Here is a 14,779-nt window from a genome sequence, read left to right as displayed (position 1 = left end):
TGAAAATTTCAATTTCATTCCAAACTATTGATATATGCTAATTACACCTCTTGTTAATAAAACCATTAGATCAAGCTATTATTATTATATACTTGAATAAAAAATAAAAGTTAGGTTAAACTATAGTTAAACATTAATTACACATTTGGATGAACTGGGGATGAAATTATAAAATTTAAAAGTTTGGGGATAATTTAAAATGAAAGTTATTGTTTAGAGATGAAATTAGAATGTTCAAAAGTTTAAGGACTCGTTTAAAATTAATCATAATTTGAAGATGAAATTAAAACATTCAAAATTTAAAGACTAATTTAGAATTAAAACCATATATCAATAATATGACACAATTAACTCATAATATTTTTTTAAGAAAAGGTCGACGAATCTTTATAAGGTAATTTAAGTCTAGACTATGAATATTTAAATTGCAATTTGCATTGACAAATACTAGTATTAAAATTTTATCTCTCTTAGATCCAATGCAACTTCTAGATAAATATATAATTATCATTTAGGAAATATATATTAAGAATATTCTAGATTAATATAGAAAAATAAGATATATAGAAATGTCCATAAAACAATCTAGATATTTATAATATTTAATATTATTTATAGAATTATCCATTAGAAGAATCTAGATATTTATAATTTTTTTATTAATAGATATTTATAATGTTAAATGACTAAGATGTTGACATGTGTCAACAATCCAATGGCTATTATAATTTATAAATAGAGGTGAGTTTTACCATTGTAGTAAGAGTGAGAAAGTAGAAAAAGAGTGCCAAAGTGTGTGTTAGAGAAAGATAGCTTAGAGGTGGAGAAGAGAAAGGTAGTAGGATAAGGATGCAATATTGTACTTGTCTTTTTGTATTAATAAGAGTGTCGCTTCTCTAAATTTTTTCGGAAAAAGCCTTAATTTGCTTTAAGTTCTTAGTGCATTTGTGTTAATTTTATTAAATGGTTGACTCTGTCACCTGATTCATGGTCGGTTATATCGCCTATTGATATATAGTCTACTATATCACCTGAATGATATATGGTTGATCCTGCCGTCTAAGTATTATTGTGCACTAAAAATTTATAAGATAAAAGGCTAACCAACGTCAAAAGAGTTGGTATAGTGTTAGTGATATATCATAGATTCTCTATAATATGTGAGTTGGGCTCGTCGAAGTTTCCAACAATTAGTATCAAAGCGGGCAGTCTGAGACCATTTCTAGTGGAAGAAAGCTTCAGTAAACATGGGATGCTTTCATTGACTTTATGACATCAAGACTCTAAGGGGAAATTTTGTCGAAGCATAATTAGGAACTGTGAAACTCACTGATATAGGATTAAGCTTACTTGACACCGAATGTCATTCATGATTATTGACAGACTTGCATAGAATCCTACCTATAAGGTTAGATTGAGTTTAACAACTTTTTATTATCCCAAATCATCTCAGTTACTACTACTATTTTTTTAGTAAATCATTGACTCGAATACATGTAATTGTTTGAAATTATAATAATTAATTGGTTGGAACATTATAAACAAAGTGATAAACAAGGAAAGAAATCATACTTAATTTAAGGAGAATATTTGGTGATACAAATAAGATGACTTTAAATGATCATAATCCCTTAATGAAAAACTATTAGATAAGTCGACTAAAATGATTCTACCTTTCATAGAAAGGGATCTAGCATCCCATTAACAAAGATAGTTACGCATTTTATCAAGGATAAAATCATAATCAGACCATTTAGGCCTCACATGAAGAACTGGGGTTCCAAGATATTTATCCCAATTATCTACCAATTGGTAGCCGAGGAAAATAGCAATCTCACGCTTGATATTGACACTAATATTCAGAGAAAAATAACTTTGAGTTTTTCGATTACTAACCTGATGTCCAGAGAAAGTGTCGCAGACTTGAAGAATCTGCTAGATACACAATGCTTGAGACATTGTTGTTCTAGCATATAGGATAAGGTCACTAGTGAAAAAGAGATCTGACACTGGAATGTCATTTCTCCCAAAACAATATGGTTAATTCCCATCATTTGTGAGAGACTGCATTATTTATAAAATGGTCAAATCTTTCTATAGCGAGGATGCAAAGATAAGGAGATAAAGGATCATCTTGACGAATGCCTCTTTTAGGATAAACAATTTGTGAGAGCTTGTCATTCCATTAGATTTGCATTGAGGATGTGAAAATGCAATCCATTATGATCTAAGTAATGTTAGGCGGAAAACTAGAATCTATCAAAGAATCCAAAATAAAGTCTTCAAAAGCTTACTCCAGACCAACCTTGATGACCATCGATCCTTCCTTTCATTTTGAATCTTCATTGAGTGGATCACCTCTTGATTAATGATGATATTATCTGTAATATAATTGTAAAAAACGAAATTGGTTTGATTCTGATCAATAATCGAAGGGAAAATAAGCTTTGACCGACTCACAATAGTTTTGGTGAGGAGCTTGTATAAGACCGTGCAAAGGCTAATGAGCCTAAAATCAGTAAATATTTAGGGTGTCACCTTTGGGTAAGAGAATAAGAATCATTCTATTTAGCTTTGGTTCAATGATGTCCCCTTCAAAAAATACCTTGAATCAACTTGCAAATTGAGTCACCGACAACCAACCATTGCTTCTGAAAAAACCTCTGCATGAAGACCATCCCATCCTGGGGATTTCAAGGAGCCATATCCATCAGGGCACAATAGATTTCATCGGGCGAAGGTGTGCTATCAAGATGCTGCCAAGCATCATAAGAAATTGTTGGAAACGCTCCCCTGATAGGAAAAGGTTCTTTTGTGTGATCATCAATCGAAAATAAAGAGTTAAAGTAATAAGAAGCCTCACCTTTAAGCAGGTCTTCATCATCACACCATTCGTCAAGGATTTTTAGCGTTATAATTTTATTTTTTATTTACGATAAATGGCTCTGCGATAGTAGTACCGGGTATTATGATCACCCTTAGAAACCCAGTCAGACTGAGATTTTTGTTGTCAAAGAGATTCTTCTTTTTCAAGAATGTGCTCAAGATCAATAGAAAGTTCGTTTCCAACTTATGTAAGAACCGCGAGTGTATAGAGCATAAAGCTTTTTGGATGCCACGGATTCTAGTCATGATGAATGTTCTTCTTTCTACCAAGAAAACCAAAGACCGTCTTATTCCAATTGTCCGCATCCTTAGTAAACTGGATAATGGTTTCGGTCATACTAAGATTGAGAACCCAGTTATCACCAACTATTCTATGGAAGTCATCGTTCGAGAGCCAACCAGTAAGATACGGAAAAGGGCTCGAAAAAGAAGATTTTGGAATGAGACCCACATGAGGATTCGACGGTGGTCGGAGAGAATGTGGAGTAAATGATGAACAATAGAGTTCGCAAATGACTTATCCCAATAACTATTACAAATAAATATGTCGAACAAAACATGCTCGACCAAGTGTAATCAGGACCCTTGATAATTCATGTCCCGAAGACCATACTAAAAAATAAGCTTGTGAAAATCTTTCCAAGGGCTAGCAGAAATGACACAATTTTTCCTATCAAAAGGGAAAAAAGTGACGTTGAAGTTTCTAATAATTCAGGATCCTAAATAGGAAAAAAACTAATTAACAAGTAGAAAATCCCAAATAAATAACAAAATCTAATGAACAAAAAAAGGGCAGAAATTCATCTTTTAAGTGCAATTTCCATAATTCAGGTCCTGCATAGAAAACAAGTAGAAAATCCCAAATAAATAACAAAATCTAATGAACAAAGAAAAATTAATTATAACTATTTAAAACACTAATCAAACAGTTCTAGTATTAGGCTAGGGAACCGAATGAGAGTTGCTTGCCTTATCAATAGTACGGGAGAAGATGGGAAAATCTGCAAGGGTGACAGTCAATGACTTACGGATTGGGATAGCCCTCGGTTTCTTGGCAGGGATAAGCTTTTCCCTTATTCTTAGGCTTGACAGTAGATCATGGCAAAGGGTCTTTCATTTGCTGTTGGGTAACTTGTTCATGAACATTCTCTTGGTCATTGCTATTTTCATTCTTAGATTCAGAAATTGGATTAAATCTAGAGACGTTGAACCTTGTTTTCTTTGGTTGAGCTTTATTATCATCCTGTTTCTTAGCTAGGCGTCTGGGACAACGAGCAGCAATCATCCATGGGCCGTAAGAACTCTCGGATTCAGGTTGATTTGTAGTAGGTAGGGTTATATTCATATTAGTATTGTTATCTTTGTGAATATCCGGACATATGTTTTAAGGGTGACCATATTTACCACAGTTAAAGCATATTATAAGGAGAGATCCATACTCCACAATTTGGATTTTCCCATTCAATAACAGTTTAGAAACCAGAGGCTTATAGAGATTGATTCGGACAACTATGCGAGCAAATTGTTCCTATCTTCCCCATTTTGTTTGATAGTCTAGTTTGATAACCAGGCCAATCGATTCTCCAATTTTGTTTATTAAGCTCCGCTTATAAAAAGTTACTGGCAAGTTGGGCAATCGAATACATACCATTACCTTACTTAGGAAAGGGGTTGTCGTAGTAAAATCAGGTGTCCATGAATCGACCGTAAGATAGTGACCAAATATCATCCACGGTTCATCTATGAGCATGAAGCTAATCAACATAAGAGTAAAAAGAGGCTAAGAAGTAGTTGTTTTCAATACCATTAGTTTTATGGCATGTTTCAACTTCCATGTCTTGTTGATCTTAGATAGCAAGGTTGTGTAACCTATACGTCGCCCTAACGACTTAAAGAACAATTGTTTGATTAAGACTTTTTTTGCTAAGTTTTGTATCCTCTTAGAAAAATCGACCGAGATGATGCCGTCAATAATGGTGCGAGAAACGTCACCCTCCTGGATCTTTATATCATCTTCATCAAGAAGTTCTTCAGAATCATTAGGAGCATCATAGATTTCGTTTATCAGAGAATCTTTGTACGTTGGAGCAGAATCGTCAGAAAATTTATCAGTTTCAGTAGGGGTTCTGTGAGAGGGAACAAATGTGTTAATATCGCATTCAGCCCCTCATCAATCATGTGGGAAGGTTGAAGGCCGCTTACAAAGATACCTAATGTAAGATTCTAATGTAACATATGAGTTTTAAGAACCAATAATCTTATGAGAAAGATCTTTATTAAGAAATTTATCACAAAATATATTGAGAAAATCGACACACTGATATAATTAGATACTTCTAAATATTTAGTATAAATATTCAAATACATATCTTATTCTATCTATTTTCATTTTCGGTCTCCTTTTATTACCTTTAATATCTTATTTTTTAAGTGTTGGAGTGTACCCCAGAGCAGAAATTTTAGAATCCTAAAAATTAACAAACAATAAAACGTTTGTGAATCATTTGTATAATGTTTATTTATGTTTTTTATTAAGTCAAATAAATAAGTATGAACGATTTTTTTTATTCATTTAATAAACGATAGGATATAAATAAGAGATGTATTTGGTTCGTTTGTGCTCAAGAATAAGCTTGTTTATTGGCTTGTTTACAAGCTCGTTTACCGGTTCTTATTCTCCTTTTATTTTATTTTTTACATTTTATGTATGGGTGAAGGTGGAAACTAAATTAAACACATGATGAACTTTAGTGTTCAGATTGTCAGCTTAAGGACTACTGTTATAATTTTATCATTTTTTTGGCTTACAAATAAAATGATAAAAAGATAGTGTTGGCTGTTGACGGGACTCAAACCCACATAAAACAACATGTTCAAAACAATAAATGAACATAGCGACGAACATATAAACTAATATATTCACGAACACTAAACAAAACGAACATGATCACCTTAAAAATAAACGAATATGAACACGATATTAAAACTTTAAAGGAACATAAATCAGACATAAACACATTCAAAAATAAACAAATGAATGTTGGTAAAATGTACTACAAAATCAAATCGTTAGCACTGACTGAAAAATAATAAGAGTAAAATATATAGCAAGGAATAAACTGTGTTGTGGTACGAAACCACTGTCTTAGAAACAATTTCGCTTCGATTTGTGTAATCGATGTAGTAGACGGTTGTCCCCCGAAGTTAATACGATATCTATGATAATCATACTCTGTTATGGTTTAAGTCGATTAGAAGAGAAATCGAGGAATAGATAAGAGAAATAGAGAGAAATTTAGAGAGAATTCAGAGAAGAATTGCTTGTTCATTCATAACATGAGAAATCAGAGTGATTCTACAACATCTTATTTAGTTACAGGGCTCCAATTGTCATTTAATAATGAGCCAGCTGTCTGTACAAATAACAACCTATAACAGACTAATTTATATTCTCTCCTTGCAGGTTGTTGGGCCACCAAGCTGGACTGCTTCACTATTCTCGTATGTAGACTTGGGCCGATCCACTTCTGCCAGAACCATTATCAGGTAACTTCACTTCATCAGGTAAACGCTTCAGATCCTTTTCTCCTCTTCTAATCCCTAAATTCCCCTTTTCAATTCCCTCTCGGGCCTCAATCCCTAACCCTAGATCACTGTTTCCCCCAATTATTTCCCGAATTTCTTCTTCTCTTCCCCGTTCATCTCCTCGTTCATCTCCTCCAACTGTAACAATACCCGCCGTTGGAAAGGATCCTTGTCCCCAAGGATCAAATTCAGGGAATTGGCCTCGAAGAACCGTATAATCTTCCCACGTATCACTGGTTTCATCAAGGTTCTTCCAGCGCACTAGCCACTGCGTTACAGGTTTGTTTTGTCTATTTATGATTCGTCTACCCATAATCTTATATGGCTCGATTTTAATCTGTCCATCATTGTCCATGGCAGGAGGGTTCCTTGAAGAGACAATTGATTCCCCGACGTGCTTCTTCAGGAGGCTCACGTGAAAGACAGGATGTAATCTAAAAGAATCTGGTAAGTCTAACTTATACGCAACTTCACCAATCTTCTCAATAACTTTATAAGGGCCGTAGAACTTAGCTGCTAACTTTAAATTCTTGCGCAGAGCCAACGAAGTCTGACGGTAGGGTTGCAATTTCAGGTCAACCGAATCTCCAATTGCAAATACTCTTTCTGTTCTTTTCTTGTCTGTTTGTTGTTTCATTCTGTTACTTGCATGCTCAAGTTATAGCTTCACTAACTGTTTGATATCTTCTCTACATCTCATTAAGTCACTAACAGACTGCACATTAGTTTTTGCTTGCCAAACCATAGTAGGAGGCTTGTAGCCATACAATGCCTCAAATGGTGTAAGCTTAAGGGCAGTGTGGTAGGTAGTATTATACCACCATTCTGCATGTGGCAGCCATTTAGCCCACTGCTTTGGTTGAAAGAAACATAAACCCCTCAAATACTATTCCACACACTGATTCACCCTTTTTGTCTGATCATCAGTCTCTGGATGGTATGTAGTACTAAATAGAGTTTTAGTGCCCAGTTGCCTCATCATTTCTCTCCAAAAGAGACTGGTAAATGTCTTGTCTCTGTCAGAAATGGTCATTTTAGGCTGGCCATGAAGTTTATAAACAATATCCAAATACAATCTGGCTACATCAGTAGCTGTATAAGGATGTGATAAGGATAGGAAGTGGTTGTACTTAGTAAATTTATCAACTATCACCAAAATGCAATTTTTCTTCTGAAATGTAGGCAAGCCTTCTATGAAGTCCATAGTAATAATCTCCCAAGCCTGTTGAGGAATAGGCAATGGTTGTAGGAGTCCTGGCTTAGGAACATGTTCTACTTTAGTCTGTTGACAAACTGTACATCCTCTAATATAATTTGCCACCATAGCCTTTAACTTAGGCCAATAAAAATTAGCCTTAATCCTTTGATAAGTAGCCTGTGTTCCAGAATGTCCCCCATGAGGTGAATCATGTAAGAGTTGAAGAATTTGTAATCTTAATGTTCCAGTACCTCCAATATATACTTTGCCTTTGAATCTAAGAATACCCTTAGAGTATGTCCACCAAGGGTCATTAGTAGGACTTACTGGTAATATAGATAACCAGTCAGTTGCCATTTATTCCCCTTTATAGCTGTCTTCCACTTCTTGCACCCAACTAGGAATTATTAGGGTAGTACCCATAGCCATATACTGACCTTGATCTTCTCACTGTCTAGAAAGGGCATCAGCAACCACATTGGACTTACCCTTCCTATACTGAATAGAATAGTCCAACCCCAATAATTTAGTCAGCCCTTTCTTCTGGATGTCAGTTGTTAATTTTTGCTCTAACAAATATTTTAGAGGTTCATGGTCAGTTTTGATGATAAAAGGATTGCTTTCTAAATAATGCCTCCATTTAGATACTGCCATTAGAATAGCAAGATATTCTCTCTCATATATAGATAGGGCAGCATGTCTAGGGCTAAGAGCCTTACTAAGGTAGGCAATAGGTCTACCATCCTGAGATAAGACAGCCCCAATTCCTCCTGAACTGGCATCTGTTTCTAAATAAAAACTCTTCCCAAAATCTGGTAATGCTAGCACAGGGGCAACACACATAGCATACTTCAGATTTTCAAAAGCAGTTAGAGCCTCAGTACTCCAGTGAAAACTGTCTTTCTTAAGCATTTGAGTCAAAGGTTTACTGATGGTACCATAATTCTTAATAAACCTTCTGTAATAACCAGTCAATCCCAAAAAACCTCTCAAAGATTTTAAAGATTTTGGCATAGGCCAATTCTTCATAGCTGCTACTTTAGTAGGATCAGTAGAAACCCCAGAAGCTGAAATAATATGTCCCAAGTACTCAACTTGAGTCTGTCCAAAGAAGCATTTAGACATCTTGGCAAACAATTGATTATTTTTCAAAACTTCCAGAACCAATTGTAAATGAATGATATGATCAGCCATAGAAGTACTATAGACTAGGATATCGTCAAAAAATACCAAGACAAATTTTCTTAAGAATGAACTAAATAATTCATTCATTAATGTTTGAAATGTAGCAGGGGAATTAGTAAGCCCAAAGGGCATTACCTTGAACTCATAATGGCCCTGATGAGTTCTGAAAGCTGTCTTATAGATATCCTCAGGCTTAATTCTGATCTGCCAATAACCAGACCTTAAGTCAATTTTAGAAAAATAGACTGCTCCACATAATTCATCCAGTAGATCTTCCACAACAGGAATAGGAAATTTGTCCTTCACTGTCATACCGTTTAGCTTCCTGTAATCAACACAAAGCCTCCAGTTACCATCATTCTTCTTAATTAAAAGACATGGAGAAGAAAAATGACTTTTGCTTGGTTAAATAATAGAGGAGGAAAGCATATTAGCAATCTGCTTCTCTATCTCAGCTTTTTGAATATAGGGAAATCTGTAGGGTCTTAAATTGATTGGGGTAGCTTCAGGTTTAAGAGGAATTGCATGGTCATGGTTTCTTGTAGGAGGTAGTCCTGTAGGTTCAACAAAAATAGATTGATACTGGTCCAGAAGAGGCTGGATAGCTGTAGGAGTAGTCTTGGAATCTTCACACATATTGAATAACACTACATGTCCCAAAAGAGGAGAATCAGAAACTGTCATCTTCAATAGGGTAGCTCCTGAAATCTGCTGTAAAAAATTTGAATGTTGTTGACCTTGTATAGTGATTTGCTTCCCCTTATGCACAAAGCTCATTGTCATGTTATTAAAGTCCATCAAGATTTGACTAAACAATCTCATCCAATCCACCCCTAAAACCATATCACTGCCCCCCAACTGAAGTAGTCTAAAATCATGTATAAAAGAGTACCCTTGCATCTTCCATTCCACTTCATTACACCTTGCTGAACTGTAGAGTTGCTGCCCATTAGCTACTATAATAGCCAGAGGATGAAGAGTATTTATTTGTATACCAGTCTCAGCCCATTGAGGTGTTAAAAAACTGTGTGTACTCCCTCTGTCAATTAGTATATTCAATGGTCTTCCCTGAATTGTTCCCTGAATCCTCAGTGTATTATGACCAATACATCCAGTAATGGCATTCATAGATATTTCTAGATTCTCTTCCTCCTGTAAATTCTGCTGTTCTGGATCATTAGATAAAATTTCTGAAGGTAAGACATTTTCATCTTCAATCATCATATTCAACTATTTTGCTTTACACTGATGGCCTGGAACAAACTTTTCACCACACTTAAAGCATAAATTGTTCTGTCTCCTGTAGTCTATCAGGTTCTATTTTTGTATTGTAGTGGATGTATTCTTCAGTGGTAATGTTAGCTGGTTAGGCTTAGAACAAGGTAGAGGAATTGAATGAGCTAGATTTTTAACAAAAGGTCTGAACCTCTTACTCTCAAATTCCACAGAGAGCTCATATAATTTAGCTTGCATGCTTGCCTCAGATAATGTTTTAGGGTCTAGAGCTTTAACTCTATGTTTAATGTCATCCCTTAGTCCACTAATGAACAAAGAGACAAAAAATTCTTCACCTAAAGTAGGATTCTGCAGAAGCATGTGAGGCTGTAGTTCTTCAAAGCTGTCCTGATATTCTTCTACAGACCCTTTCTTGACCAGTTTTGTAAATTCCTCCACTATATCAACAAAGGCTTTATCACAAAACCTATGACATAAATCTGCCTCAAACTCATGCCAAGTCACATGATGTTTTTGCATAATATACCCATCAAACCAAATCTCTACTTTACCTGTCAGGTACATTGTAGCTACTTCCACCTTCTGTTCATCAGCGATACTACATAATGAAAAATATTTTTGACATTTCTGTAACCAACCTCTGGGATTACTTCTATCAAAAAATGGTAGCTCAATTTTTGGTCTATGCAACATAATCCCTGACATACTAGAAGACCCTCCTGTACCTCTTTTATCCACTTCTAAAGCCACTAACTGAGTTCTAGCAGCACTGTTCTCCCCCATTTGGTTATCATTTTTGAAGCTAGCTATATGAGCAGGCAAGACATTTGGTTTAAACTTAAGAATACCAGGCTCATCCGGTTTATAAGTAAATCGAGTCTTATCACTGATTACTGTCACCTTAACAGGTTGTTTATTACTCATATTAGATGAATCAAGGGTATGCACCTGATCCTCAAACTGATTTTGGTCCTCTTTTCTGCCAGTCAAAATCTTTAAGATTTCCTCCACATATCCATGATTCGTAGCCAATCTAGACTCCAGTGTAGAAATCCTTTCTTCCTGAGTTTCCCACCATTTAGGTGGATTAGACTCATTTCGTCCTTGTTTCACCAGTGCTGTCAGTTCTTCCATCTGCTTCTGCAACCCAGCTAAGTCTTCTGCCATATTCTGATTTTTCTTGGGCATACCACCAAACTTGCCAGAAACCGAGGCTCTCGATACCAATTTGTTATGGTTTAAGTCGATTAGAAGAGAAATCGAGGAATAGATAAGAGAAATAGAGAGAAATTTAGAGAGAATTCAGAGAAGAATTGCTTGTTCATTCATAACATGAGAAATCAGGGTGATTCTACAGCATCTTATTTAGTTACAGGGCTCCAATTGTCATTTAATAATGAGCCAGTTGTCTGTACAAATAACGACCTATAATAGACTAATTTATCTTCTCTCCTTGCAGGTTGTTGGGCCACCAAGCTGGACTGCTTCACTATTCCCGTATGTAGACTTGGGCCGATCCACTTCTGCTAGAACCATTATCAGGTAACTTCACTTCATCTGGTAAACGCTTCAGATCCTTTTCTCCTCTTCCAATCCCTAAATTCCCCTTTTCAATTCCCTCTCGAGCCTCAATCCCTAACCCTAGATCACTGTTTCCCCCAATTGTTTCCCGAATTTCTTCTTATCTTCCCCGTTCATCTCCTCCGACTGTAACATACTCCCAAAGATCAGAGTGGATTGTGGTTGTATTGCTCAACTCTTAGCATCGAAGATAACACAGAACGGTTTAAGAAAATTGTAAAGATGGCGGAGAGCTAGAGAGCATAAAACAGTTTTGTTTTGGATGATATAAAATGCTGAAGTGACAAATGGGGTAAAAACGCAAGTGAATCTGTAGTAAAATCAGATTTTAATACTTTCTCAAAATGGCTAATTTAATAGGTGTAATATCTCTGTTGTGATTGGGTGAATCAACCCACAAAGCTGTCCAGGTACAGAGTCAAAATAACAGTTCAAACAGTAGAAATTACGACTGTGATTAAGCATTTGAAGCTGTTACAATTATACAACCGTACAAGGCAGTAAAACTATTGAAGTACATCCTTATCGACAGTTACACAAATTTTCTTTTATTTAGCTGTCAATTACACATCACAAGGAAAGAAAAGGAAACTCTTTGAATACATTTCACAAGTATATTTCCTTCCAAGATGGGATACTATGCCCAAACCCTCGTGAACATTACTAACAGTGAACAAAATACAACTTTATTCGTTTAAGTCTGGTCTATTTACACCCCTAGTTCTTACTAATCTATAATTGAGACACTATGATGTTTGGACCAGTTAGCAGGGCTCTTCCAGGGCAAACATGAGCTAGGGGTCATCAAACTCTAGTTTCGAGACTCTCTTTGATGTTTAAGTAAGAAGTGTTTTGTAATGGAGAAAAATAAGGGTAGTCTCTTCGGACTGCCTGTTGCATGGTGATGCATGATGAGTCGTTAAATCATTTGTCTAGGTTTAACAATAACTTCAGATAGTCATTTTGTTCGCCCTATGGTTAGGGCTATGTCAGCGATGGCGAACCTACATCAAAGCTTAATGTGTATTTTAAAATCTGAATTTTTTTCAATTAAATAGTTTTATATAACCCTAAAATTTTATTTGTGTCGATCTGAATTTTCTTCATTAGTTAGTTATATACCACCCTAAAATTTTATTTGTGTCGATCTCTATAAAATTAATTTTAGATTCGTCAATGAAGGTCAGTGTACTTCCAATTAGTTTGTTGATTACTGAAAAGTTTCATTTTGTGTTAGGTGACTTGTTCCTCAATTGTTAATAAGGAATGTAGGATGTTAGGACCGTGCAGGCCTTGTAATTTCCATTGATATATCAATGTTGATACTAAAAAACTCTCAGCTTGGAAAAGTTTAACAATCGAGATAACAAATCTACTGATTTACTCTTAAAGAAACAATGTAAGTGTATGAGAACAAATCCATCCCCAATTAAGCATATAATTTATTCTATGGAGATCGAGATCTCGAACAAGTAAAATGAAAATGATAAAAACAAACACATGTTCATAAAGCTGAAAATATAGCAATTTCATGAGTAAATTATCATCAAGCTGATCCCTTAAGTTTCTTTGCAAAGCCGGCAAAATACTTCCCTTGGTGGAAAGCCTGTGCAAGCTCGAGCTCAGTTGGCTGTCTCGAGCCATCCCCAGCCAAAGTTCCGGCACCATAAGGGCTTCCACCCTTCACTTGTTCCATCTCGAACATACCGGCACCAAAGGTATATCCAATGGGCACAAAAACCATACCATGATGAGCAAGTTGAGTGATTGCAGTTAGGCTGCCAAAGAAAATACATGTTCTCAATTAGAAATGTTTCAAAAATTACTGATTGTAATACTTTTCAAATTTCAAATAGTAAAAAATGGTGCAAATTTACTCACGCGGTAGTTTCTTGTCCGCTTCCCTGGGCGCTGGTGCTGTAGAAAAGCCCGGCAGGTTTGCCGGCTAGAGCTTGTGTTCTCCATAAACCACCGGTTGAGTCCAAGAAGGCTTTGAATTGGGCAGGCATCATACCGAATCTAGTCGGAAAGCCAAAAAGAAAACCATCGGCTTCTGCAAGCTCGTCTGGCGTAATGATGGGGGCATCGGTCTTTGGTGGTGCATGCATTTTTCCGAGAACGTCCTCTGGCAGTGTCTCCCGTACCTGTCATGGTGCCCAAATGCCAATATTAGGTTCAAGTTCAACAATTATGCCAGATAGACCAAATAAAAAATTGATTTAATTACAAAAATGACTTGAATTTCGAATGATCTAAATTTGAAATAAAGTTTTATAGTGAAGATAATCAAACCTGCCAAATTTTGGCTTCTACTCCCTCAACAGAGTCAGCTCCTTTCTTGATCTCTTGGGCAAGCTTCTCAACATGTCCATACAAGGAATAATAACTGCAAAAATAGCCATTTAACAGAGAAGATAAAGTATGAAATAAATCATTAATGCAAACAAATTTAAACAAATCGAATCAGATGATGCACCAGGGAACAAAAAAAATGGAACTTGATGATTTAAAGGCTAAATGTAGAAGAGAAAAAGTGCAAGAAGAAAAAACAGAGCATGACCAGAAACATTCTCCAGATTGGATTCAAACCAGAGTAAACCCAAAGAAACAGAATTAGGATTCTTACACAATGTAGACTTTGGCAACCATCTTGTCTCTTGGATAGCTCTGTTTTCTTTGCTCTTGAAAGCTTTTTTTGGGGTTAATGGAAATGTTATGTTTTAAGCAGATGAGTGGAGAACAAGGAAGGGAACCCTTTTATTTATACTGACGTTTTTGGAATTTTCTTTTGTCAAGCACGCTCTGTATGAAAATTCAGAGGAAATTGGTTTAAATAATATAATATAGATTGATTTTTTTAATTCTAATTCGTAATGCAATTAAATATCAAATAGATTGACTAATCAGATCCATTGTATATGGACATAATAATTACTGGCGCTAATGCACCAAATTCCGATCTAATTTATGAGTTCTAACAAGTAAAGAAACGAGATTGGTAAATCATTAAGGATTAACAAAAAAAAATTAAGTGTTCAAACTATAATATTTTTTCATGAATATGTATCTAAACTATTTTTTTAATGATATTAGTTCATAACATTACAA

The 14,779-nt window shown here is 35.4% G+C and overlaps 1 protein-coding gene across 1 annotated transcript; it reads right to left on the bottom strand.

Moving 5' to 3' along the window:
* Positions 1-13,020: 13,020 nt before the first annotated feature.
* On the bottom strand, positions 13,021-14,453 carry LOC120174762 (probable NAD(P)H dehydrogenase (quinone) FQR1-like 1). The gene is made up of 4 exons (XM_039181521.1): positions 14,298-14,453; positions 13,964-14,057; positions 13,553-13,815; positions 13,021-13,449 (listed from the first exon to the last, which is right to left on the bottom strand). Exons 1-4 carry the CDS (start codon positions 14,318-14,320, stop codon positions 13,218-13,220), a joined length of 612 nt encoding a protein of 203 aa, XP_039037452.1. The 5' UTR covers positions 14,321-14,453; the 3' UTR covers positions 13,021-13,217.
* Positions 14,454-14,779: the final 326 nt, after the last annotated feature.

The sequence above is a fragment of the Hibiscus syriacus genome, unplaced genomic scaffold (assembly GCF_006381635.1).
Source record: "Hibiscus syriacus cultivar Baekdansim isolate YM2019G1 unplaced genomic scaffold, ASM638163v2 tig00112123_pilon, whole genome shotgun sequence".
In the NCBI taxonomy this organism is placed as follows: Eukaryota; Viridiplantae; Streptophyta; class Magnoliopsida; order Malvales; family Malvaceae; genus Hibiscus; species Hibiscus syriacus.
This window is presented reverse-complemented; position numbering and strand designations above follow the sequence as displayed.